At 52.5% G+C, this 25,748-nt stretch overlaps 2 protein-coding genes across 4 annotated transcripts in view; one reads left to right on the top strand and one right to left on the bottom strand.

Annotated features, from left to right (window-relative positions):
* PTBP1 (polypyrimidine tract binding protein 1) overlaps positions 1-16,725 on the top strand; it is a 28,172-nt gene extending 11,447 nt beyond the window's left edge. For 2 of the 3 annotated variants that reach the window (XM_014259948.2, XM_014259949.2), the window contains 13 exons: positions 2,027-2,105; positions 2,617-2,789; positions 3,705-3,851; positions 4,746-4,916; positions 6,247-6,357; positions 6,654-6,867; positions 8,076-8,150; positions 9,425-9,570; positions 12,102-12,135; positions 12,667-12,759; positions 13,066-13,282; positions 13,511-13,588; positions 13,909-16,725. In XM_014259948.2, the coding sequence (XP_014115423.1) occupies positions 2,027-2,105; positions 2,617-2,789; positions 3,705-3,851; positions 4,746-4,916; positions 6,247-6,357; positions 6,654-6,867; positions 8,076-8,150; positions 9,425-9,570; positions 12,102-12,135; positions 12,667-12,759; positions 13,066-13,282; positions 13,511-13,588; positions 13,909-14,041 (1,671 nt within the window). In that variant the 3' untranslated portion in view covers positions 14,042-16,725. The remainder of the gene's footprint in view (positions 1-2,026; positions 2,106-2,616; positions 2,790-3,704; positions 3,852-4,745; positions 4,917-6,246; positions 6,358-6,653; positions 6,868-8,075; positions 8,151-9,424; positions 9,571-12,101; positions 12,136-12,666; positions 12,760-13,065; positions 13,283-13,510; positions 13,589-13,908) is intronic. The other variant, XM_005531195.3, reaches the window with a different exon arrangement.
* A 2,742-nt stretch (positions 16,726-19,467) lies between these two features.
* PLPPR3 (phospholipid phosphatase related 3) lies at positions 19,468-23,662 on the bottom strand. The gene is made up of 8 exons (XM_005531194.2): positions 23,569-23,662; positions 22,785-22,903; positions 22,449-22,634; positions 22,181-22,310; positions 21,784-21,979; positions 21,651-21,708; positions 21,265-21,438; positions 19,468-21,034 (listed from the first exon to the last, which is right to left on the bottom strand). Exons 2-8 carry the CDS (start codon positions 22,857-22,859, stop codon positions 19,772-19,774), a joined length of 2,082 nt encoding a protein of 693 aa, XP_005531251.2. The 5' UTR covers positions 22,860-22,903; positions 23,569-23,662; the 3' UTR covers positions 19,468-19,771.
* Positions 23,663-25,748: the final 2,086 nt, after the last annotated feature.

Raw genomic sequence — 25,748 nt, 5'->3', positions numbered from 1 at the left:
CATCCCCCCTGCCTCCCGGCTCTGGTCGCAGTGGGCAGCACAGGCTGTCTCCAAGATAAGAGGGGAGTGGATTGGAAATTGCTCTCCTTAAAGAGACATGGACATGTGGAGCCTGGCTGCTGTGACATCCTCTTTGTCCCTGCTTGCGAGGAAGTTTTCAAATATGCAAGAAAATGTTTATTTTAAACAAGCCATTAGGGAAGCTAAATTCTTTCCATAATGGTATAAATGATTGTTTTTTCCAATTTATAGTTTCCTAGTGTTGCCTCCATGAGAGCCAAATACGTGGCTCATTCTCACAGTGCTTCCAATGATGGATTGCAGGAGCTGCCGACTGTGTTTGTACAGACACACCAGTTTGTACTGGAACAGCTGACATCCTGGATGTGCAGAATTTTACAAGTTAATATTTAAGAAGATGGTTTAAAGCATTCAAGTCCCATTAAGGCCTAATGCAAAGGCTTTCATGAAGCCAGAAACACCTGATCACGTGGGTAGGGCTGTGCTTTGGTGAGTGGTTCTTGTCAGTAGCTGTCAGGTGTATCCCAGGCCGTGGCATGGAAAGCTGTACCTGGAGTGGCAGCAGCAGTGCACAAGAGTGTTCTAACAGCAAACTGGAGGATTTTTTCTAGCCTTGGAATTATGCCTTAATTTGAGTCATCAAAGGATGGGATCACAGTCTAATAGCCTCCCAGCCCAGCTTGCCTCTTGCTGCACTCAGGAATCGAAGTGCTAATTAGAACAGCTGTTAAAAGGCCCAATCCTAATGACTGTGCCATGTGAGGAGGAGGAGGCCGAGGCCAGAGCCTTGGTGGGAGCTGGTCAGTGCTTGCAGGTGACCAGCAGCAGCTCATGAACCGTGGTTTGGAACCTGGCCTAATTCTCATCTTCGGGACATCAAAGTCCTTGAAGCCTCTTTGAAGAGCTGGCAGTGAGTAGTCAAACGAGAAATTCAAGATTTGAGGGGGAAAGAAAAAAAACCCAAACCGTGTGTCTGTAGCTGGGTGTTCTGGGGCTCTTGGTGACCTACTTTCCCAGCCTGTCTGCTGGGGGAGTGCACAGAGCTTTTGTTGTTGCACGGCTCCTGTTTCTGCAGGTGCCACCAGATACAGGGTGTGTGGAAGATAAGGGTTTCTGGTGCCATGGTGTGGAGCGGGGTACGTTTCCATTGAGGTGGGTGGGAGCTGCCAAGGCAGGGATGAGCTCTGAGCCTTTTTCTATTGATGAAAGCCTTTTAGTGTGGTGCCTCTGTGGAAGAGTGTAAAAAACGATGAGAAAATGCTCTTGTGTGTTAGATCTGTGGTATCATGTTTGCTCATGGTTTACAATGGAATTTGAAGTCTTCTATGTAATTTACTTGAAATTAAGCCATGCTGATTGTAAGATGTGTATGCAAGTATAGATTGTGCTAAGAAGTCATTCATAGGCATGTTTGCTTTTGTCTTAGTACTGTTTTCTGTACCTGCTTGGGTTAGATCAGTCCTGGTCAGTTGAGGTGATTTAGGTGACTTTACAGAGAGCATTGTGTCAGAAAATACCTTCTACCAGATCAGGGTGCTCCAAGCCCTGTCCAATCTGGGCATGAACACTTCCAGGAATGGGGCCAAAATGCACAGCTTTGATTCATAACTGCCAAGTCATTCCCAAACAGTTTTGGCAGCTTCAGAGTGAAAATTCTGTGGGATGGGAGTGTAGTCAGAAACCTGTTCTGCCACATATGACAGGAGAAGGTGCCTGTTGGTGCACAGCGCTGTGTGTAGTGGCTTCACACAACTCAGCAGCGCTCCAGCCCTGAGATCCCTAATGCTGAGCTGAAAAGAGATACTGGATAGTGCTGCTCCATTACCAAACTGGATCTGACTGATGTTTAATTCATGGAGGTGAGCTTCACTGCCCACTGTCAGTATGTTTTCACTTACACCTGTATTCAACTCCTCTCCAGCTTTCTCAGTTGTTCTGCTTTAGGAGTGCCTGGATAGAATTGAGTAAAATGCTGTCCATTTACCTGTCATCTGTTCTCTTCCAGCGGGCAGCTGAGGAGCTTTTCTCTCCTTGTGTTACTACTAACGGACCCTTTATCATGAGCAGCAACTCTCCTTCTGCAGGTAACATCGCATGGGAACAAGCACAGGAATTTATAAGTACTCTGAGGAGGCCTGGATTTTCCTTCTTAGTCATAATTTTAAAATCTCTTCATTTTTAGTACTTATTAGGCCTTTTGTGGGATGGTGCTTAATAATAATAATACTACTAATAATAATAAACATCTGCCAACAACACTAAGCCAGGTGGAAAGGAATAAAGCACCAGGTTAGTGGCTCAGACCTGCACTAAAAGTATGGGTGGGTAGGTGTGTCCTTTACACAAACTGGGAAATGGCCACTGGAGAATTTACTCCATTGCAGTGGCATTTGGCTGTGTCACTTCCATCGTGTAATTTGAGGAAAAAAAAGAGTAAAACTGTGTGTCTTCAGACTCAAGTTAACTTAAGACTATGGAATTTCTCTGTAATAGTGGAGTAACTGGCTGGGGAGCAGAGTGTGTGTGTCAGCAGTGGGAAGTGTGTGCTTCTTCTTCCAGACCCTTTTCATCAGCAGTAACTCTTGTTTCTTGCAGCTAATGGAAACGACAGCAAAAAGTTCAAAGGTGATAACAGAAGCGCTGGAATCCCATCCCGAGTAATCCACGTCCGCAAGCTCCCCAGTGACGTCACGGAGGCAGAGGTTATTTCTTTGGGCTTACCCTTTGGCAAGGTCACCAATCTTCTGATGTTGAAAGGAAAAAATCAGGTATTGTCTCTGAAAACGTGAATTGTATCAAAGGCTCGATAAGTTTATCATCAGGAAGCCAGATCCAAGTTGTTTAAACAACTGCTGTGTATTACAAGTCAATAACTTCTGCATACTCTTATTTTACTTTTCTGTGATTATCCCATGAGCTGCAGAAAATACCATTTTCAGGCTGCAGAAGGAGCTCAGTCCATAATTGCAGGTTGTCACTTATAATTAGCGTTAGGCCTGGCTTGGAAATTGCAGGCCAGGGATTATTTGAACAGCAGTGCCATGAGTTGGCCTTTTTCACTCAGGCTTGCTTGACAGCCGAGTTACCACTGTGTATTGTGGTATATTGAGGACACCTTTACAGATCTAGTAAATGAGCTGGGTACGGCTGAAATACTCTTGGGTAATTCAGGAGGTGTGCACTAATTTGGTAACTAAAATTATCTTGCAAATTAAGGAGTAAAAAAGCAAGCTAACTTTAATCATTGGTTAAAATAATGTCTTTAATCTTAATTATGAAAAGGTGCCTCTGATATATTGCATGGTGTGATTATATGCAAGTGCTTACTGCAGTGACTTGCTACAATCCCTTATGTTTCTCCTCTGAGGGAGAGAAGCCCCTAAGGGTGTGGAGCAGCGTGGGGGCTTCTTGCCCTGGAGAGAAGTGAAGAGTCTGGATTGTTGCTCTGTTTTTGTGTTCTTGCAGACACATAGATCAAAGTACACATAGCGTGGAAATCTTAGGGTGAGACTGAAGCATTGCATTAAATCAGTCTGGAGAGGGAAGATCCTGATTTGTTCTGCTTATAGTTGGATTTTAAACAGTTCTGTGTACAAAAACACATGTGAAAACCCAATTTGGGGTTTGGGGTGACCTGGTGCTGTCCTGGTGTGACCGTGTCCGTGTTGGGTTTCACTTCCCAGGCTTTCATAGAGATGAACACAGAGGAGACAGCCAACACCATGGTGAACTACTACACCACAGTCACTCCGGTGCTCCGGAGCCAGCCCATCTATATCCAGTTCTCCAACCACAAGGAGCTGAAGACAGACAACTCTCCAAACCAAGCAGTCAGTTTGTTCTCTGCATTGTCATCCCAGGGAGGGGGGACACGCAGCCAGGTCTCTGCTGCTTGCTTGAGATCCGTGGACTTGAGTAACATCTGGTGCTTTAGGATGTTTGTTCCTAATGCTTAAAAAATTTCTATCAAGTGCAGCCCTGATGGGGCAGAACTCACCTGTGGTAGAGCACAGCCCGGTGCTGGTAGGTGCAGTTTTGAGGTGGCAGCACCTGAACCCAACAGGTCTCAAGGATCTTTGCACCACACACTCTGTAGAGGAGAAAAAGTTCCTAGTTTTAGCTCAGCCCCTTTTGGCAACCTTTTAGGACAGGAACACTGGAAAGAAGTTCAAGTGTTGTGGCTCTTTGTCAGGGGTGGCTGCCAGTACATCCCCTTTGTCTGCTCTCACTTTTTGAGCTGATTCTGATCAGGATCAGAGCCTCCCATGCTTTGCAGATGAGATGCTGCTGTTGGGTGCCTCTCACAGCTGGAGCACGTGTGTTCTGTTTGTTAGGGGGCTCTGCAGAGCCCCCAGGCACTTCTCACTTCTGGATCCCTGTGCAATTATGCATCAGTCCTCCAGTCCTGTCAGCTTGTCTAGGATTCTGGAGATGGATTCAGAACAATGGGATAATTTTGCTGCATCAGTTTATGCCAAGCAAGATTTTTCTATAGCATAGGTACTCCATGGGTGATTTAGTTTGTATTTTTGCCTTGCCCTTATTGGTTGGGGTGGTCTTTATTGGTCCTGTCTCAAACATTTCTCAGCCCTTGGAGCAGCACATACTGTTCCGCTCACTGCTGAGTCCAGCGGGCTGTTTGCAGAGAGGGAGCTCAAGGAGAACTGACTGTGTGTTTTTTGGAAGCAGAAGTGTGGGTCTAACAGCTTTTTTTGTTCCTGCAGCGTGCCCAAGCAGCTCTGCAAGCCGTGACCCAGGTGCAGGCCGGGGCCGTGGCGCTGGCCGCCACAGCCGCGGCCGTCGATGCAGGGATGGCGATGGCTGGCCAGAGCCCTGTCCTGAGAATCATTGTGGAGAATCTCTTCTACCCTGTCACTCTAGATGTTCTGCACCAGGTAAAACACATCGCCACAATTGCTTGAAGGTTGTCCTGCTGTTGTTGCAAAGTCTGTGGTTGGTGTTTGTACAATGCAAGTTCTGAATAGAACTGTCAGACTTCTTTGGAGACCATACACCTGCAGAAGATGCTGCTAGTTTTGGTCCCCCACTCTTGCATGTTTTGAATTTCCAGAGATTTGAGTCCTGCTCCACTTTATTGGGTTGATAACAGTTCTTTAGGTTTTAGCAAAAGTAGCTGCTCCTCAGCCTTGTGTTTGGGCCTGGAAAATAAATACAGTGTCCAGGAGCTATTTAGGAAGTGGCCATTTTGGAAAGTTCCTTCTGTCTGCTGTGATTGCTTATTGTTATCTTCATGTTTAAAATGCAAGCTTGACTGCATTTAAGAATTCCTGAAATTCCTGGAAGAGGTCGAGTTCATGAAGGTGTTTGTGAATATTCCTGTTTTGTTGCTGTGGAATCTCAGTCTCCTCAGGGCTGAGCCCCTATGGGATACCTCCTCAAAGGGGAGTTTCCCTTATCTCAGTTCTGTTTCAGGAAAGATTCTCCAAAGGCTCATTTGCTTCTTGTTTCTCATGTTTATTAATATATATTATCAAAAGACTTGGCAGGTCTTCCCCAGCCTTTCTGCACACGTTCAACCCACCACAGCTTTGGCTCAAGTTGGCTTGAAAAGCACAAAATGGCCCCAAATTCCACAGCCTTTTTATCTTTATACTTATTCTTACCCAATTAACAATGGACACATAAATTATTTTTCTTAGTGACCCAATGACCCAACACCTGTATGCTGCATTGCAGCATTCTCTATCCAGTCACCTATTACTGCCCAAAAACCTCTAGAAGAAGAAGATGAAGAAGGAAAAGAGACAACACCCTAAACCATCCGTCTTGTCTTCTGTTTTCTAAACTAGCTTATGCTCTAAACTTCATCTTTTTCACCCAGTGACTTAAGAAAACTCTCTAATTTACACACACTTCTAGTTTTTCTATTTAAATTTAACAATTGTTTTCATGGTGTTATATGGAATTCAATGTTTTCTTGGACATCAGAGACAAGGGCACACTCTGTGCCTCAGACTCTAACACTGTTTAATAACCCAGAATAAACAAACTGCTGGGGAGCAGTTCAGTCACTCTGGTGTGTTCTAGGCTGATGCCATGATGCCAGTGAAGCAATGCCCACAGTGTGGTTTAAAACTTTCAGTGCTGCAGTTGAAAAGCTGGCAGACTGAAGGGATGACTTTTATTTCTGCTTGTAATAAGAGATCAATATGAAATCATCTTATTGGAAATGTGATAACAAGATACACAAATATTATCTTGCAGATCTTTTCCAAATTTGGTACAGTCTTGAAAATCATCACATTCACGAAGAACCACCAGTTTCAGGCCTTGTTGCAATATGCTGACCCCATGAGTTCTCAGCATGCCAAGCTGGTGAGTGCTGCATACCTGGGTTACTCTCACTTGGGTTTGCCTTGTTTAATCCAAGCTCAGGGTGGGCATCAGGATGATGACACCAGCGCACCCCAAGGACAGAGCAGGAATGGGAGGGAGTTGCTCCCATATGTGGCTTGGAGGCTGCCAGAGGGGCTGAATGAAGCAGAGCTGTGTCCACATGAGATACCTGCTCTCAGGTGGAGCTATGAGATGACCTAACACCAGAGAGAGAGCAATTACTGTGAGCTTGATCTGAATGCATGTAGGTGAGGACTGGTTTTGTTTCCTCGCAGTCTCTGGATGGACAGAACATCTACAATGCCTGCTGCACGCTGCGCATCGACTTCTCCAAGCTCACAAGTCTCAATGTAAAGTACAACAATGACAAGAGCAGAGACTACACCCGCCCAGATCTGCCCTCTGGGGACAACCAGCCCACCCTGGACCAGACCATGGCAGCTGCTTTTGGTGAGCGTTCAGGAAGTGGGAGCAGGACAAAGCCAACTGGTGTGTGTGTGTGTGTCTTTGGGAAATACCCTCACCCCCCTGCTTCTTTTCATTCTGCACTGTGCTCTGAGCAGTTCTTGTTAGGCCTTGTCCTTGCAAATACCACCTGGGCTCAGCTCTTTCTGAGGGATATTTTTCCAAAGATATCTTATCTTGCACTGATTGTTTCCTTCTGCGTGCACACCCTTTGCTTATATGCTACAGCACATCTGGAACTTAGGTCAAGTTGTAGTTATAATTTAGACCAAATGCTGTTAAGTGTTACTTCTCTGTTAAATTGTTATGGTTAAGCTCTAAATTTAGGTATAAGTCAAGTTAAAGTACTGTTAAGTCTAAGTATTGTTAAGCTTTAGGCCACATTCCTTTTCATCCTTGTTTACACTGTTTTTACACACACACCTTGGTAGACTTCATTTCTGTTTTGATTGCCCCTATTTTGTTTGGTTCAGTTATTGCTTGCTTTCCCTTGTGCTTTAGTTGTCCTTTGTAAGTAGAGAGAATTTTGCCAATGAATCTTGCCAATTGTGCTTTGTAGTTTAACATTAAATATAACTTTTGCTTATACCACTGTTGGTGGGTTTTTTGGGTGATCTCAAGCACAGTCAGTCAGGACAGTGTGTCAGGAGAAGGGGAGGGGATGCCATCCTGGTGTATTTGGTGAAAATTTTGGAATAGAGTGTAACTAAGGCAGAACATTTGGGGATCATTGAGGATCAGATTAGTGACAAATCCCATGTCAGTCCCAGTAGCCGGTGCCTCTGGTGCCACCTGCTGTTTGCCCAGGAATTGTTTTGGTCATTTCTGGAAGTCCATTGTTACATGAGAGGCATTTTTGAATTGCTGGTTGTGTTTTAGGATTTAGCTTTCAACTAAATGCTTCTGTTGAAATACAGATCAAGGTATTTTGGGTAAGTTTAGGATGGTTTATGTTAGATATTAGGAAGAAGTTCTTCACCCAGAGGGTGGCTGGGCCCTGAACAGGCTTCCCAGGTCAGTGGTCACAACACCAAGCCTGACAGAGTTGGAGAAGCATTTGGACAACACTCTGAGGCACATGGTGGGATTGTTGGGTCTGTCCTGTGTAGGGCCAAGAGCTGGACTTGATAATCCTTGTTGGTCTCTTCCAGCTCAGAATATTATGTAGCTCTGTGAAATTTAGAGTTTTCCTGCTGTTGGGCATTTTTTTATAACGTGTGTGTTTTTCCCAGGTGCCCCGGGAATAATCTCTCCTCCATATGCTGGAGCTGGCTTTCCTCCTACTTTTGCCATTCCTCAGGCTACAGGTACTGTATTTCATAAATTGAAATTTTATGTAGGTTTTCTGTTGCTGAAGATCTTAATGTTTTAAAGCAAAGTAGTGATATTTTTGTTTGGATTAGCCATTATTTTAAATAATTTAAAATTTTAAATTTTAAATGCTGGCATTTGGACATAGAAGGGACTGGTGATCCAGTATATCATCTCAGCTAGGAATGCTGTGTGCAGCTGCAGCAATGTCCTGGTGGTGGGAGGAAAATACATAAAGCAGGAGGGGAGAGACAGTAAAGGCAGTCTTTGAAATAATATGGGGAGATGGTGAGGAAATATAAGTCCTTGTACTTGGAATTTCTTCATGTCCTTACAGAGGATTTCTATTTGACAGCTGTAAATGTGGTCAGAAGCAAAGAATCTGTCAATTTTTTTTCTTAAATATTTTGAGAAAGCTGGTATTTAATCACAATACAGATTCCACGTGCTGGGACAGTTGCACTTGGAAGCTCACAGCTCATGCTGTAGGTGACAGATCATTGCTGCTTCCAGAAGTAGCCAAGAGTCTGAAAGCTGGAGGTGCTGAACATACTTGCAGGAGTGCCAGCCTAAACAAGCCTTGCTGGGGTTCTCAGCATTCCAAGCCACGTTGATGTTCCGGGAACATGATGGAATTTCCTTGCTTATGACAAACAAGCACAGAGTGGGCTGTTACTGTTTTGGTAACATCCAGCCCTGCTGAGGAAACAAGCCAGGGCTGCTTTGAGGAGTAATCCATGGAACTGACCACTAGCAGTTTTTTCTTGAGCTCTAAAGCTCTTGCCCTTGAAGGGCCAGTACAGGAGGTGCCAGCTGGTCCTGGGAGCTGTCTGGGAATGCCTGTAAATCCAGCTGCAGTAGTTCCCACTCAGGAGAGCTGGGTGGCACAGGGTACCTGGTGGTTGCATGTGTGGTGACAGCACATTGTGCATGCCCTGGTTGGACGGACCCTCCCCACACCCCGTGTGTGACACCTGCCCTGCACAGCAAAGCTGAGGCTTTGTGCTCATCCGCTGCTTGCAAAGCACGCACGACAGTGCTGAGGCACCTGCTCAGCACCAGGCACTGCAAGAGCAAATCCTGTTAGAAACCAGAACATTTCCTGCAGCACCAGAAGCAGAGGCTCCTGTTGCCCTTGGGATTACATGGGCACTGTTGGGAATGATGACTTGCATGGTTCAGAGGGTGTGCTCTTCTCCCTTCTGGTGCAGCAAATACACTAGAGTACATGCTGTTAATTCTTTATTGGTTAATATTCTTTAATTTCCAGGCCTGACAGTTCCAAGTGTTCCTGGAGCACTAGCTCCTTTGGCTATTCCAGCAGCAGCTGCAGCGGCTGCAGCAGGACGGATTGCTATTCCCGGCCTGTCTGGGACAGGGCACTCCGTGCTGCTGGTTAGCAATCTGATCCCAGAGGTTAGTGCAGTCCTAACTTCACTTTTTTTCTCTCCTTCCTGTTATCTCTGCTTTCACTTCCTGAACACAGATTGGGCTGAAATTCATTGAAAGTGAAATCCTGCTGTATCCAAAAGAAGCAGCACCGCTAGAGCAGCTGCTGCTGTGCTCTGACAGCCCCAGGTGCAGGGCAGAGCAGTACTCTAGTTGCTGAAGGGAAATGGGAAAGTCCATCTCAGATTGAAATTGCTCTTCCTTGGTTCAAAGCCAAGGATGCTGCCTGCCTGCTCTTGTCCCTCAGAGACTACAATGCCTGTCCCTTCCTCCCTCTTCTGTGTGGAGTCTCCCCACCATTCCCATGGAATAGTGTCATTTGGGTCACAGAATAGTCATGTCCATTCCTTTTCCTTGGCATGTTGTAGTTTTTAATACATTAATTCAGAACTACAGAGAGGCTTCATGCTGACCTTTGCTCTTTCTGTGTAGTGTCTGGATCCCTGCTAGCTTGACCTTGTACCTGTGCAGTATTTCCTCTGCCATGTGCTTGCACATTTCCCCCCTTCCAGGATTCCTGGAAGTTTTTCCTTAGCTAAACCCCTTAACAGCTCACAGTTTACATTTTCAATTCTGCTTAACTGAGTGAGTTGAATTATTTGGGTTTGTCTAAAAATAAAGCAAGTAATATTTGAACAAAAACCTTGTTTAATAAAATACAGCACCATAAGGGAATTGGATACGGGAGGGCTTGGATTTTCCTTCAGTCAGCCTCTGGATCTGGTTGGATTGAAAGTGTAGAACCTCTGGTGTTCAGCAGAGTGATGAGGCTCTGCTGAGGAGCTGTAACTGGTGGGACTGTGCACACACGTTAATAGCACTTTGCAAAGCTGTAAAACTTACCAGTGATGGCAGAGTCACCACAAAACCTCTTTGGATCAAAGGGGAAGCCTGGATGTGATGAACGATCAAAATGTTTTGCTCGTAATGAGATGAACCAATTGGATCGTATTTCAGACTGCTCTTACCTGTCATTGCTGTTCTCTCCAGGGCATGAAATAACAGCAGGGGCTGTGGAACAGTTTTGGGATTTGCTGCTTGTGCTGCCTGGAAACTGCTCTGCCATTCCAGGGTCTCTCATCTCTGGCTTGTTCCACCATAAGTCCTGATAATTGCAGGCATCATTATTCCTGACCAGTGTGATGCTTCCAAGTGTGCTCCCAGGGTGCTGTTGGGTGCCTGGATGGCAGTGGCAGGGCCAAGGGGCTGTGCTGCACCTCTCAGATTGCTCACAACTCTGTTTAGACAGGAGCAAGCAGTTATTTCATGCCCTGTGGGTTTTTTTTGAGGAGCTCTTCACTCTCCATCCAGCTTGTCTTTGGGCTAGAGAGACTTTGGGACTTGGACTGAATCTGTGAACTAACAGACATGAAACTTTTTCCACTGCCTGTATAATCAGTGTTGTAGAAACTTACCTGTGCCACAACCAGTTAGTAAAGAGACAGTATTGCCTGGAGTGACTGCTCTGCCATGGGATTTTCCTGAGTGGGAATCATGGGAGCTGAAATGGCTCCTTCTTTCTCCATGAGAGTGGGAGAACCCATTCACCACCACATCTCAGCTGGTGGTGACCCAGTACTGTGGGTTTCTGCATGGTGAGGTCAGGCCACGGAGCAGGAAGGGAACAGTCCTCTACAACCAAGGTACCAGTTCCTTTATCTGTGTGCTTCCAGCAGACCTTGGAGTGGGATTTGTGGCAGTAGAGCTGCTCGTCCACATGATCTGTTTGTTTAAAGCAGTGGTTGGTATCCAAGGTGGATGTTCCTTGTTTCTTTCCAGCCAAGTGTTATGGCATGGATTGCTTCCTGCAGTTCCTGACCCCAAAGCAGCAAATGAAGATGTTTGTGACTTTGGTCCATAAAGTTTATTAATTGTGAACAGAGAAAATATTTTTAGTCAAATTTTAGGGAATGCCATTGCAATTGAATTGGTCATTGCAGCCTGTGGAAGTCACTCTGGGAGGATACTGTCTCTTACTCCTTTGTATATCTGAAGTAAAAATGCCTTTTCTTTATCATTGTGTTCCACTAGGTAAAACCTATTAACTGTTTCTGTAAGCAAGTTATTGTATGTAGAATTCTATAAATCTGACTGATGGAACACTACATATTCCTTATGTATTTACTGACCTGTGTTTTTTGCTACTTTTTTCTTTTCTCCCCATCCCTGAATTTTTTTTTCTTCCCCCGATCCGGAATTTCTTTGCCAACTGACTGCACGGTACTTCTGCTTCCTGTTGTTGCTTGAAACAAAAAAATAAAAACATTCCCCTTCCAAAAAAAAAAAAAAATATATAAAACAAACCCTGCTCTTCGGAAACCAACCTGCCCTTCAATATTAACCATCTTGAAAACTTCATCATCCATCAACCAATTTCGCCATTTCCTGCGGGGACTCTGCCCTTCCTCGTTGTGGACGATTTGTGCAACCTCGCTCTCCCCTTCGATTCCTTACCTCTTCCCTGTCCCTCCGCTGCCTTGCTCTGCTGTTCTCTAAAGAGAGTTACACCCCAATGCCTCTTTATTCTTTTCGGTATGTTATTATTCACACTTTTTATTACCTTGTTTTTCATTTATTTGAGATTACTTTTTGATACTTCAGAAATGTACAGTTTGCAGTTTGCCTTTTTTTTCTTTTTTTTTTTCTTTATCTTTTTTTTTTTCTTTTTTTGAATGCTTAATTTTGGTTTTACATTGTTTACTTAGTTTGCTGTTTAATTTAGTTTGCCTTTGGTTTTGGTTCAGTTCTGCATGGGTTATTGCTTTGCATGTCTTTGATAAGAGTTTTAAATTGAGAGAGCATGCGAAATTGTCCAGTCTTCTGGCAGTAAGATTTTGGCTTTTTGCTGAAACCCAGTGTCTTTTCTTTAATGTATTGTTCCATTATTATTCTGCTATATAAGAATTCCCTTAATTAGAGCAGAATATGTAGCCATGGTTGGAATGAGATCAGTTCTGGTTGGGAATGGATGTTTTTGCTGTTGGATTGATTAGCTGATGTTAAGTTGAATTAGACTTTTTGTTTCCTTACCTAAGACTCTTCTTGTTTCCTCCCTCTTTGAAGGAGTCTATGGTGATGTGCAGAGGGTGAAGATTTTATTTAATAAGAAAGATAATGCCCTGGTTCAGATGGCTGATGGAAATCAGGCCCAGCTTGGTAAGCTTTGCAGAGTCAGACTCTGGGCAGTTAGGGACAAAATGAGCAGTTAAAACTTTAATATTGGTACTTTATTCTCTTCCAGCAGAAGACCCAAAGGTGTCCATGCCTTTGGGGCCTGTCTGTGGGGCAGCTCTGGGGCTGGGGTGGCTCGTGGGTGCGAGAGGGAAGTAAGCAAAGAACGCAGCGAGGCAGAGGGACCCTGCAGGGTGTGTGGTGTCTGCAAGGGCAGTGAAATTCTGGCCTTGAGTTCATGTCTGGATAAAACTGAAGTACCCTGCAGTCAGGTCTGTCCTCCTCTTGCAGCCATGAGCCACTTGAATGGGCAGAAGCTCCACGGGAAGCCCATCCGTATCACACTGTCCAAGCACCAGACAGTGCAGCTGCCCCGTGAGAACCAGGAGGACCACGGCCTGACCAAGGACTTTGGGACTTCTCCTCTACATCGTTTCAAGAAACCAGGCTCCAAAAATTTCCAAAACATCTTTCCCCCTTCTGCCACTCTTCATCTGTCCAATATTCCGTAAGTATCCGCAGGGAGAGTTCCTGTCTGGCTGAGTATTGAAGTGTTTGCAGCCTCTGTGAGGGAAGCTCTGTGTTGCTGTCAGGAGAGCTCACTCGGCTCCCTGTTCCAATTATGTTGCCATGCCAAGAGGATGGGAATTTAGAAAAGTCTCTGATAAGAATTAGTTTTTTGAGATTACCTTGGTCTGTCAACATCTGTTTGACTGGAATTTTTTTTTTCTTTCAGACCTTCAGTAACTGAAGAAGACCTTAAGTTGTTATTTTCAAGCAATGGTGGGATGGTCAAAGGATTCAAATTCTTCCAGTAAGTGTTTTGTGTTATCTCCTCTTATTACTTTGGGCTTTTCATACGGGAAGAGTGGAAGTACTTGGTTCCAGTCAAAGGTGAGCAGAATCCTTACTAACAGTGTTTGACTCTGGAGTAAAGAATTCCTGAGTAGCCTTGGGTTGAGCACTGGGTGAGCAGTAGGGCTGCGTGTGCTTGCCACAGGGACGCTCCTCTAAAGAGTGAGTGTGCTGCAGGTGCTTGGGGGGGTCAATTCTCTGATGGATGGGAGAACTTGGATCAAGTTGCAGAAACTCCTGCAATGGAACTGAACATGCCTGAAACTTGTGTCTTGTCAGGAAGGACCGTAAAATGGCTCTGATCCAGATGGGCTCTGTGGAAGAAGCCATTCAGTCCCTCATTGACCTCCACAATCATGACCTGGGGGAGAACCATCACCTGCGTGTGTCCTTCTCCAAGTCCACCATTTAGAGCTTGGGAAGGCCTGAGTAAAAATGGACTTGACTTAAAACCTCTGGGGTTCAGCCTTGACCTTAGAAGGCTGGACACCAGGGTTTCAACTTCCATCATTCCAGAAAAAAAAAAAAAAAAAGCCACTTTAAAAATGCAGCTGAAGTGACCTTAAAAGACCAGAGATTTTATTTTTTTAAAGAGAAATCAGTTTACCGGTTTTTAAAAAAAAAAAAGAAAATTAATTCCTCTTGCTAACCTTGCGGTGATGGGTAACAATCTTGACTGTTCCAATAAAAATCACAAGTTCAAGTTTACACTGTGGAACCTGCTCTGGGAAATTCCCCTCCCCTCCTGCTCCTCGTCCCCTAAAAAGCAGATCCCAACAAGTTTTATCAGGTTTCACATTGATGCCTTTTTTAATTTCCATACCCATCCATGCCTTGAAAGACCTAAAACCACTGTGTGAATTCACTGTAGCGCCTTGGAGTCAGGATTGTGGTGACCAGGAGCTCCCAACCTGCCCAGCACAACACTCAGTTGCGTTGATCCCACCTTACCTGTGCACCTGCTGTCCTGTGCCTTAAACCTTCTACTTCTTTGGGGAAAACATCTGAGCTGCAGGGAGGGGATGGGCAGAGCTGAGGGGGGGAGCGGCTCTGGCTGACGATCAGCTGGGGGAGCTGGCAAAATGAATACAGGAAATTTTGGGCTGTGACTCGGGGCAGTCGTTCCCCGCTGCCCCGTGTGTGTCTCCATCTCCACGTGTGCCCAGTGCCACTTCCCAGTCTGCTCGTGGGTCATTGCCACCTGCAAACTCAGGTGGGAGTTACCTGAGAGCCTTTGTGGCTGAGCAAAGGTCTGGGTTGGGGGAGCATTCCCAAGGCCAAATCACATTCCAGTGTCAGGAGCGAGCCCGCAGGCTCTGCCCTCACAGAGCATTGGCGAGGGACAAAAGAGCTGCTGTGGGACACTTGTGAAGATGAATCAGAGTTTGTCAAAATTGTGTGTGTATATACCTAAATGCTTGGCTAGGATTTGGAGAATCCTTGGATACCCCACAATTAGAAAGGTACCTGCAAGAGGTACCTTTGTGCCCCTAATTGGAGATTAACGAGGCTGCTGTAGCTCCGCCATCGTTCTTAGAGCATGTCTTCAGCATTTGAGCTTTTGTTTGAATCCTTGTATTATACTTTGATGCCGTTGCTGTCCTCTGTGCCTAGCAATATTTCCAGTTGACCAAATATTCTAATCTCTTTATATGCAAAAGAAATAGTTTTAAGTACCTTTTATAGAATGATAAGATGGTATAAACGTAATCTGAATTTACTCCTTTGTGGTATTACCCGTGTATACTGTACTTTATTTTCTTTGTTTTGTAATTGAAGCTGTAGGGCAGGAGTAGTTTCCAGGCTGAGGTCGTGGCTGAGGATGAGCAGAGCCAAGGGTGTGAGAGAATGAGCACAAACAGCTCGGGAATGGAAGGAAAAGGACCCAGGCTAAAGATTTTTTTTTTACCTTTTGAACCTATAAGCCCAGATGTTGTTCTAGGAAGGGAATTTATTAAAAGTAGAATGCAGCAGATCAGTTTTTCCCAATGATACAACCGTTTTTATTTTTTTTTTTTTTCTGGCTTACAACTCTTTCCCGGGCCATTCTGCCTTCTATTCCGTGTGATCCGATGTTGCCTTACATTTCCCTCTAACCTGCAACCTGTTCGGATGCAAAATAACAAGAATCTTGTACTTTTTTTCAGGGTTTTTCTGCAAATTGTGGACCAAAGTTTGTTTTTTAATTGTCTTAGTGTTGCAAGTTCTGATTTCCTTGCTTGGTGTGGGAGCTCTTGACTTGCCTAGCACTGAGTGTTTGAAAAAGTCTTAACTTTCTGTAGTTCCTCCCTGGACTCTCAAGGTTATGAGTTATGCTGGAGAAGCGTGTGAGATCTGAGTGAGGGTCTCGCTGGGGCTGTGGCGTGCTGGGTACCCCTGAGGAGGGCAAGACAGCATCACCCCAGCTGCTTTTGGGTACCTCTAAATCTGGGTGAGCTGTGCTGGAGCCAGGGATCTGCCCCCTGCAAAGCTCCCCGAGGCCCTGCCAGCATCCTGCAGGAGGGCACAGGAGGGGCATTGTTGGCTCATCCCTACTGAAACACCTGCTCCTTCCACAGGGCGCCCAGCCCAGCAGCACTAGGGTAACTGCTCAGTGCCCCCCATCACCCTCCCCAGTGCTGGGGAGGCTCCCGGGGCCGGGCCCTGGCCGGGATGCTCCGGGTGTCCCGTGCAAATTGCAGATGGATTTGGGGTAACCAGGCGCCCCCAGCACAGCGGGTGCTCCCTTCGGATCCTGTGTTTGCATGTAAAGAATGTGAGTAACTAAGGGTGTACATATTTATAATTTTTTTATACCTGTTGTAAGACATGAGGGGCAGCAAAACCCAGTTTTTTATGGTGACCAGATGTATTGTATATTTTGATAACAGCAATTCCAGGTTCAGTATTGTGGAAGGTGGGTGGGGAGGGGAAGCGTACACACCATCAGAATTCCATTGCCTCTTTCAAAGAATGTTTGTAATGCAAAAAGAAATTAAAACTATTTTATAACAACCTTTGTACCTTTCTGTAGCTCCATTATTTCTGTTGAGATTGTAGAAGCAGTTGGTGCCCAGTCTGTACTTGTGCTTTCAATAAATTCTTCTGTATCCTTCACTCCTGATCTTCCTCCTCTTTATTGTGCCTGTTTTGCTTCTGATTTTTCCTTCTCATGTAATTCCAGCTGCCTCATTTTATTTAACTTTGACTTTTCACACACTCTGGGCTGGCAGTGTGTGTCCCTGTCTCTGTGGAGCCATGGGATGGGGTCTGGCCCTCCCGTCCCTCGGTGCCAGGCTGGAGTCCCAAGGCCTGAGGCTGTCGGGCCCTCGCTGCTGCCCTGCCTGTGTCACACTCCAGCACTTTGTTACTTCATGTTCCTAAACTTTCCATATGTTCTGGCTAATATCCATGAAAAATAACCCACTTTGAGTCAAACCCTCCTCTCTCTAGTCCTGTGCTGTAGCTGTGGGGCTGGATGTGGCATTCTCCATCCTGTGGGAGGAGGTGCAATTCCCATCTCTCCGTGAGCTGCCTGAGGAGCAGCGCGGTGCTTCTTTAGGGATGTGGTTCTTACCTGTATACTCAAACCCTTGTCCAAAAGTGTGTGGAGACAGTTCCCACCTGGAGCTGCTGTTGTGGCTCTGCTGGTCCCGTCCCTCTGGGCTGAGCTACCATTACGCTCCAGCGCATTCCACAGGCGTTTGCACAACCCTCTGGCTCCAGGGTTACCGAGGGGGTCCTGCCGGAGCCGGGGGCTGCTGAAAGGGACCACTGTTGTTCCTTGAAAGGCTAATGGGATTTGTAACAGCTGCTGCTGCCTGTGCCTGTGAAAGCTGGGCCGAGGGCGGTGCTTTTCTGCCCTGCAGAGTGAGCAGGAGCATCGCTCTGGGGTTGGTTCCCTGGGTTCTCTGGGGCCCAGCCCAGGCTTTGCAACCATCGTGGGCATTCCTGTGTCCTTCCCTGGCCCCTCGGACACTGCTCGGCCGCTGGCACGGGAGAAAGATCCGACCGGGGTGGCAGCGGTGGACGGGGGTCGCCATGGGGACAGCGGTGGCTTCGGGGGTTCTCCTGTCCCCCCTTCCCACGGCTGCTCCCCCAGCCTGGCCCCGGGACGGGCCGTGCCCCCATAGAGCAGAGCCCGTGTCGGGGCTGCCTCTGTGTGTTCCCCGGGCCGGCTCTCACCGTGTCCGGCCGCCGGGAGAACTGCCCTGAAGCTGAACGGGAAAACGCTGACTCGGGGAAAGCGGGGGCTGCTGCACCAAAAGGCTCTTCCAGCCGGGGGAAGATGCTGCCTGCGGAGTGAGCACCCTAAAACCCGGGCTCCCTGGCTGCGGAAAGGGAATTAGCGGCCAGCGGGAACCCCGGAGCAGCAACCCCAAATCGCTGGCACAGCGAGCCCCGGGGCGGGGCCGGGAGCGGGGCTGAGCCCTTTGTGTGTCACAAAGCCGAGCCCTGCCCCTGGGGCTCACCGGGGGGACACGGGGACCTGCGGGGACTCCCGGCAGAGGGAGGGTGTCCCCAGGCCGGGACACCGACACATGTGTGGTGCCGAGACAGAGTCCAGGCCGGAGCTGAGATGGGGGCTGGCAGCCCTGTGCGGAGCTGGGGGGAGGATGAGGATGAGGATGAGGATGAGGATGAGGATGAGGATGAGGATGAGGATGCTCCCTCCCGACCCCACGGGTCCCCAAGCGATGCAGCGAGGGCTGCCCGAGGGGGCTGCGGGTGCGGGGCTGGGGGTTGCCCGACCGCGAGAGCGATGCGGGGCTGTCAGTTGCCATGGAAACCGCTGGGTCAGAGGCAGCGGGAAGCGGCGTGTGACGCCATCGGCACCGCAATGAGCCGTGAGCGCGGGGGGGACGTGAGGCTGCTGGGCTGGGAGCCCCCACATCTCCCTGACCCCCAGCAAGGACCGCCGGAGCACGGCCTCGATCCCAGTGACCTTGGCCAGCGGCTCCGGGTCACCTCCCCGGGTCAGCCGCAGCACGGCTGGACGGATGGACAGATAGATGGATGGAGCAGCCCCACGGCCCTCGCGCTGGTTGGCATTGGACCCCTCGTCTCCAGCCCCCCAGAGACCCCCACACCCCCCCACACCACGAGCTGCTGCCACAATCCTCCCGCTAATCCCGGGTGGCTTTTCCAGCACCGAGTCAGGGTTATGTGGATAATCCATATGTTTGCAAGGCAAAGGCTTTGGGATATCCACTGTTAATCCAATTGGCAGTGGCAGTTTGGTGCCATCGGCAGTGTCCTGTAGCGGGGTGGATGCGGCTGCCCCAGCCACGGCTCCCTGGAGCTGGGAACTCCCACGGAGCCCTGGTCCTACCCCCCCCCAGCCGGGGGACCCAGCTGCCCCCCACCCTGCCGAAGGAACCCAGCCAGGGAACATCCACGTGTTTATTTGCTTTTCAAACCACAGCAGCTTCAGCTGTTGCCCGACATATTTGCAGCCTGGAAATCCCCTCCCTGCTCCCCCAGACCTCAGCTGCAGCTCAGGGTTGCTGCTCCTCCTGGGGCAGAGCTCAGCCCACACTGCACCCCCACCCCAACATCCCCTCTCCTCCAGTCCCTGCAGTATTTACAGTCTCTGCATTCCCAGAGCCACAGCGTTGGGCAGACCCCCCCTCCCAGTCTGCCCACCCTCAGGCTCACTCACACAGAGCAGTAGTGCAGGATGGGGGGGTGTCACAGGACCCCCAGCACCCACAAATCCCTACATGAGCTAGGGCCTGCTGCCCCAGAGCAGCCTCTTCCCCCTGTTAAACCCCTTAATCTAGTCCCCCCCAAAGCCCTTCAGCACCATTTGTCCCTCCCCACCCCCCTACAGATATCCACTTCCAGAGCCAGAATAAAATAACCCCTCGGAAATGTCAGCACCAGTGTTAGAGAGAAAAAGAAAGTCAAAAGTGCTTGGAGCTGCCCAGCCCCACAGCCTGTGGGGGGCAGAGCCCCACCAGCTGCCTGAGCGAGAACAACCATGACCCGACCCATGCCAAGGGTCCCACGGACATCTCGGCTGGCTCAGGACCAGCGTGGCCGTGCTGCTCGAGAGCAAAGCCAGCCTCATCCTGCTGTCCCCAGCAGAGAGACCCCAGCATCACAGAGCCCCCTCCCAAAATCAGGGCAGGGACATGGGGCCCCGGCAAGGCACCGGGGCTCAGTCCTTAAACCTGCGACCTGCCTGCATCTTCTTGTAGTACAGATCCACCTCGCTGTCCGCCGTCCCGTCCCGCTCGGCCGGCTTCCTCCGCAGCGTGGAGTCACGGCTGGCTGTGGCCAGTAGCCCCTCAGGGGTGGCCTCCACCCGCTCCCCACCTCCCCCTGCTGCCCCCGGGATGGCGGCCAGGCTGCCGTAGCGTGGCTCGTCCTGCTCCATGTCGCTGATGGAGGAGCCAGGGGAGACGCCGGCGCTCTTGGCTGGGCGGAAGCCATGGAAATCCTTCCCCACCTCACCCAGCTCGTAGGTGTCTGCTCCCTCTGGCCCCTTCGGCCCCGACTTCCACTCCCAGGGCCCATTGCCAGCAGAGAGGTGGACAACAGGGTGGTGAGGGGCGTGAGCGTCGATGGTGATGATGCTGGAGCTGTCCCGCTCAGAGGGAGAGCGGTACTGCGAGGAGTCAGAGCTGGTAGAGGACGAGGACGTCTCTGAGTGCTTGGGGGTGACAGAGACAAGGCTCTGCTGCTTGGACATGGCGATGACCTGCATCAGGCGCGGGGGGTTGGCCACCCGCTGCGCTCCCCCCTTCTCCGCCACCATCACCCACTTGGCCCGCACGGCCGCCCCGCTGCCGGCCGCGGCCCCAGCGCCTGCCTGGCTCTCCTCGGGGATGTGCACCAGCTGCGAGGCGCCCGGCCGGGGCTGGATGAGCACGCGGGGCCCCATGGCCACCCGCTCGGCCGAGCGCGCCTGCACCGTGGGGTACAGGGAGGGCGGCACCTCCTCGCAGGGCTCCCCCACACCCCGGCCCTGCGCCGCCTCCTCCGCCAGCGTCATGCTCCGACCCTCCAGAGACTTCTGCTTCCACTCCGTGATGAGCTGCTTAGAGCGGGAGGCGTCCACGGGGACGTGGATGGTCATGTGGCGCCGCGCGGGGTCATCCATGGAGGGGGTGTTGACGCGGGGCAGGGTGTTGCTGAAGGTCACCATGTTCTCCTTGCCCATGGGGCTGCGGGGGGCCAGCAGGTCCACGTCCACGCTGGCCCGCTTCAGGCTGCCCAGCGAGTTCTTCTCCCGCGGCACCGGCCGTGCCGCCTCCTCCAGCCGCGCCTGCGGGTTCAGCTCGTCAGTGCTCACCGACTTGTTCTGGTGGTAGACAGAATCGTGGCCCCGCTGTGTCAGTGCCCGCAGCGCGTCCTTGGCCGGTGCCTGTGTCGGGACCCGCTCCGTTGGGGCACGGAAGTTGCCAACAGCATGGAAAGCCTGTGGGAAGGGGAACCATAGAATCCTAGAGTGGTTTGTGTTGGAAAGGACTTTTAAAGGTCATCTGCCACAGGCAGGGACAACTTCCACTAGACCAGGTTGCTCCAAGCCCTGTCCAGCCTGGCCTTGAACACTTCCAGGGATGCAGCTGCTCTGGAGAGTGTGGAGTCAAATGGCCCCACCAGCACCCTCAGCCCTCTCCCTGGGCCAAGGGCAGGACCAGCACCCACCAGGTAGGCGGCAATGCCAGAGCCGATCAGGAAGCCCACGTAGACGTCGGCGGGGTGGCTGCGGTACTGGGTGATCTGGGTCAGGCCACAGATGCCAGCGGCGATGGCAAAGGCGAAGACCAGGATGGGTTTGAGGAGTTTGGTGCTGTCCGAGATGATGGAGTTGAAATACATCTGAGGCAGAAACAGGCTGTTAGTCATGAGCTGGCCGTGCACAGAGCTGTTGGGTGCATGTGGGACTGCAGGTTCCTGCACACACACCCAGCAAGGGCACAGGAATATTGAGCAGAGCTTGTCTGTGCCAACAGGAGAGGGACACAGCTGCCCATGGCACCGGGCTCGTGCTGCCCCAAGCTGGCATGTGCCAGGCAGAGCTGGGAACTCACCGACACATAGACGGCAGCGAAAGCCGAGAGTGTTGCGTGCTGGGATGGGAAGGTTTTCCTGCAGGGAGAAGGGACGTGGTTGGGACAGGGCAGGAGGGCCGGCAGTGCAGCACAGGGCTCCCCTGGCACATACCTAGCGGAGAGGATGGCGTGCTTGTCGGTGCCTGAGCAGATGTCCTGGGTGATGTAGGGGTTGGCGTCACAGGGGGTGCCCAGCAGTGTGTAGTTGGGCTTGCAGACGGTCAGGAAGAAAGGAGCGTGGTAACCTGTGGCCAGCTGGATGATGTCTGTCACCAGGGCTGTGGCACAGAGCCCAAATACGTGGACGCCTGGGGATGGCAGGAATGGGGCAGTGGGTCACCCACATCCCATGTGGGGCAGCCAGGACCCAGCCCTGGGGCACCCACTGTTTTGGGTCTGGTGCAGTGTCCAGGGTCTGGGTGGGGCTGTGCTCCTGCTGTCACAGCCAGGGTGGCCCCTCATCCCCTCCAGGCCCCTCCAGGTCCTGTTCAGGCTGTGGCACAACGTACCCACAAACCTGACGGTGCGGCGCAGGAAGGAGTTGAAGTTGCAGCCACCGGCGTTGATGCTGCCCTCGGCACCGGCACGGCCCTTCAGCCGGGACTGCAGGCAGTACACCATGCCCTCCCCGACCATGATCTGGAGAGGAACCGCTGGCTCAGGCGGGACTGGGGGGGCTGGGTTGTTGGGCCCGATGGATTCTGGACACCACCAGGCACCGGGACCCCAATCCCTGGATCTGTCCCGACCCCCACAGCGGGACAAGCCCAGACGCACCGAGGCGGCGGGCGCGGCAAAGGCCAGGCTGAGCAGCATCAGCAGCGGGATGAGCTCCTCGTTGGTCTCCACGTAGGGCATGGAGAGTGCCCGGTCATAGCACTGGAAGCCCACCTTGGCCGGCTTGAAGACGTCCGTCAGCTCCAGGAAATAGAGCGTCACGACAGAGGAGGCCACGATGGGCAGCTGCGGGGGGAGAGTTGGGGACCAACGCGCCCCCGGAGCAATGGCACCGCACAGCCCCAGCAGAACGGGACACAGAACCTGACCTGCCACGTCAGGGCCTGGGACAGAGCCCCCTGCACAGCCCCCACCCCAAACCCACCCCACACCCACCTCCACGAAGTAGAAGCAGGGCAGGAGTGTCATGCTGTCCTTGGGGGCGCGGGCTTTCTCCTTGGGGGGGATCATGGTCCTGGGCAGGCACAGGGGTCCCACCGGGCTGTGCCTCCACCCTGTGGGGGCACGAGTGTCACCACATGGCAGGGGGATGGGCAGCCCCGGTCACCCCCGGTCACCCCTCCAGTCCCTGAACCTGGAAAGGATTGAGCATCCCCGGGCCACCAGCCGGCCCTGCGGGGGTACGGGAACCCCATGTCACTCCCGGTCACCCCCAGGTCACACCACTGCCCCCGCTCACCGGAGGGACACAGCCGGAACGGGGGGTGCCAGCGCCCCGGGGGTGCCCAGCCGAGCCAGGGGCTGTGACAACAGGTGGGGCGGAGGCTCGTCTGTCGCGACAGGCGGTCACTACCGCGACAGGCGGCGAGGCTGCTGCGGAGGGCGTGCAGAGGGGGTGTGCCGCCCGCAGAGCCGGGCAGGGGATGGGGTTCCCCGAGCTCTCCCGGCCCAGCCCCACGAGACTGCACCGAGCCAGGGATGCGAAATGAGGGGGGGGAGGATAACGGGGATGGAGCAACGAGGGGCAATGAATGGGGGGGGGGGGAAAAACGGGGGATTAACCGGGGGTATAACCGGGAGGGCGGGGGGACGCAGCGGGGAGCCTCCCCTTCGCAGGGACCGTGCCGCAGCCGCGGGCGGGGGTCGGGGCCGAGGGATGGAAGCGGGTATCGGGGTGGGGAGAAGCGGCCCTTTGTGCCGGTCTGTGTCCCCCACTCACCTCAGCGGCGGCTCCGGGACGCAGCGGGGCGGGGGGCGGCGGTAGCGGCGGTGAAGGGGGGGATGTCCCCGGGATCCGGGATGCTCCTGCCTCGGCAGAGCGCGGGGAGCGGCGGCTTCCTCCGCCCCCGCCGCCTCCTCCTCCTCCTCCTTCTCCTCCTCCCTCGCCCGCCGCCCCCCGCTCCGCCCCGCAGCCCCCAGCCCCTCCCGGGGCGCCGAGCCCCCGCCGAGCCCCCATCGAGCCTCCGTCGGTGCAGGGATGGGGGGGTCTGGGGGGATCGGGGCTTTCGGGATGTAGGGAGGGGGGAAACGAGGCGAACAAAGGGCCGGGCGGGGCCGAGGACAGCCGTGGGACCGACCTCTCCCCGCACCGCTCCGCACCCAGGACCATGCCCGGGCACCGAGGCACCCGCGGGGTCCCGGAGCCGCCCCCAACCCGGGCTGCTTCCACCGCCGGCCCCCCGATCATCCCTTGTCCCCCTGTGCTGCGGGGTGGTGCCCCCTGCCCCAAGGCCCCTCCTGCCCTGAAGAGCCCCCTCCCTTGCCCTGGGCCTGTGGGGACCCGAGGGGTGCCCGAGCGGGGGTCCCGCCTCACGGGGGTGCGTGACCCCCAAACTCACAGCCCCAGAGCTCTGCCAGCCCGCAGCTGGGCTCTGTCGGCCGGGGAATGCCTGCCCTGCCCGTGGCACCCGGGGGCTTCAGGGGGGACTCAGGGGCACTCCTGGACCCAGGGACAGTGACAGGGGCACCCTCAGATGGAGCTTTGTGTCTCCCAGATTTGGACCTGGAGAGGTGGGAGCAGCTCCCTTTCCTTTCTGGAGGCTCCCAGCACCTCCTGGCAGAGGGAGCAGCACCCCAGCCCCATCTGCCCCTGCCCTCGCTCTGCAGAGGATCCGGGCTGTGCCCTACCCAATATCCCACCCTGTACCCCATTCCTGCACCTCACACTCACTTGTTCCCCCCAGCCGCCCACTGCCCACCCTCTCACGGTCCTGTCCGGGGTCTGAGCAGCCCGGGCTCCACATGGTGCCCTCGTTCCATTTTTGGCCCTAAGTGGGCAGAAATCTCCGGGCGTATTTAACATCTAAATCCCGAATCCCTGCAAGCTGCGATTAAGCCGCTCTCCCTGCGGAAAATCCAGGGTTTGAGCCGGACTCAGCCGCCTCCCGTAATGCCACCACACCTCGTGCTGCGACCCCTGCCCACCATGTGCCACCAGTACGTGGGGACAGCGGGGAGGCGAAGCCACCACTGCGGAGGGACAGCTGAGCCTCCGGGGACCCCCAGCGCCCCTCCTCGCCTCCGTGTCCGGCCACCCGCTGACCACGGCTCCACTGGTTTGGGGGCTCGGAGGGTCAGAGGTGGGGGCGATGGGGCAGCCGGACAACAGGAATGCGGCAGCTCGGAGGTGGGAAAGCTCGTGGAGCAAGAACAGGAGAGGGTGGGCTCCAGATCCTTGCGGGGTGTCCCCCGGAGCGCTGCTCGGTCCCGGCTGCGCTGTCGGGAGCCACGGTGGTCATCCCGACAAGGGGGGCGCGGTGAGAGGCTCCGGGGACGAGCCCGGGAGGGGGCTCCGGGAGGCTCCGGAGCTCGGGGACGCGCCGGGACCGGGCGGGAGCAGAGGCGGTGGCTCCGCTTAGTGGCACCGGGGAGAAAGGCAGAGGGGAGCGGGGCTACCACCGCCACCGGCATCCCGGACACCGCCCCTGTCGCTGCCATCCCCCCTCCCATCCCCGCCGCCCCCAGCCCTGCAGGAACCCCCTCGGGGCAGGGGTGACGGGACGGGTTTGCATCCCTGGGCACCCACCGAGCTGGCACCCAGCACCCACCAGGGACCGGCGCCCCAAGCCGGGCGGGGGCCCCTGCTCCTGGCGGGGCGGGGACAGAATTTGCCGGAGCTTTCTTTTGCCAAGAGCCTGAACTTTTTCGGCACTAAAAACCCCGGCGCAGAAATCCCCGGCGGCGGGTGCCAGGGCCGGCAGCTGGGCCGGGCTGTTTCCTCCTCCCGCACTGTTTGTGCCGGGAACTCTTGACCCCTTTTATAAGCTGAATATTTCAAAACATTCAGCCCATGCTGCGGAAACCCCCCCGCTCCCTCCGCCCCCAACCCTTTCCTGCCCCCCCGCCACCCCAAACTGGACATAAAAGCGAGTCCCAGCCCCAGCTCCGGGTGAGCAGAGT

This window comes from Pseudopodoces humilis, chromosome 28 (genome assembly GCF_049639895.1).
Source record: "Pseudopodoces humilis isolate 2021_Gansu_Grassland_sample_001 chromosome 28, ASM4963989v1, whole genome shotgun sequence".
NCBI lineage: Eukaryota > Metazoa > Chordata > Aves > Passeriformes > Paridae > Pseudopodoces > Pseudopodoces humilis.
The sequence above is the reverse complement of the archived record's forward strand: the minus strand, read 5'-3'. Positions and strand labels throughout refer to the sequence as shown.

Coding starts and splice junctions, on each gene's coding strand:
- PLPPR3 (XM_005531194.2), bottom strand. CDS start 22,859: ATGATCCCCCCCAAGGAGAAAGCCCGCGCCCCCAAGGACAGCATGACA. Junction 22,311..22,448: donor TTGCCGCGCCCGCCGCCTCG/GTGCGTCTGGGC, acceptor GTTCCTCTCCAG/ATCATGGTCGGGGAGGGCAT. Junction 21,980..22,180: donor CCGCACCGTCAGGTTTGTGG/GTACGTTGTGCC, acceptor TGCCATCCCCAG/GCGTCCACGTATTTGGGCTC.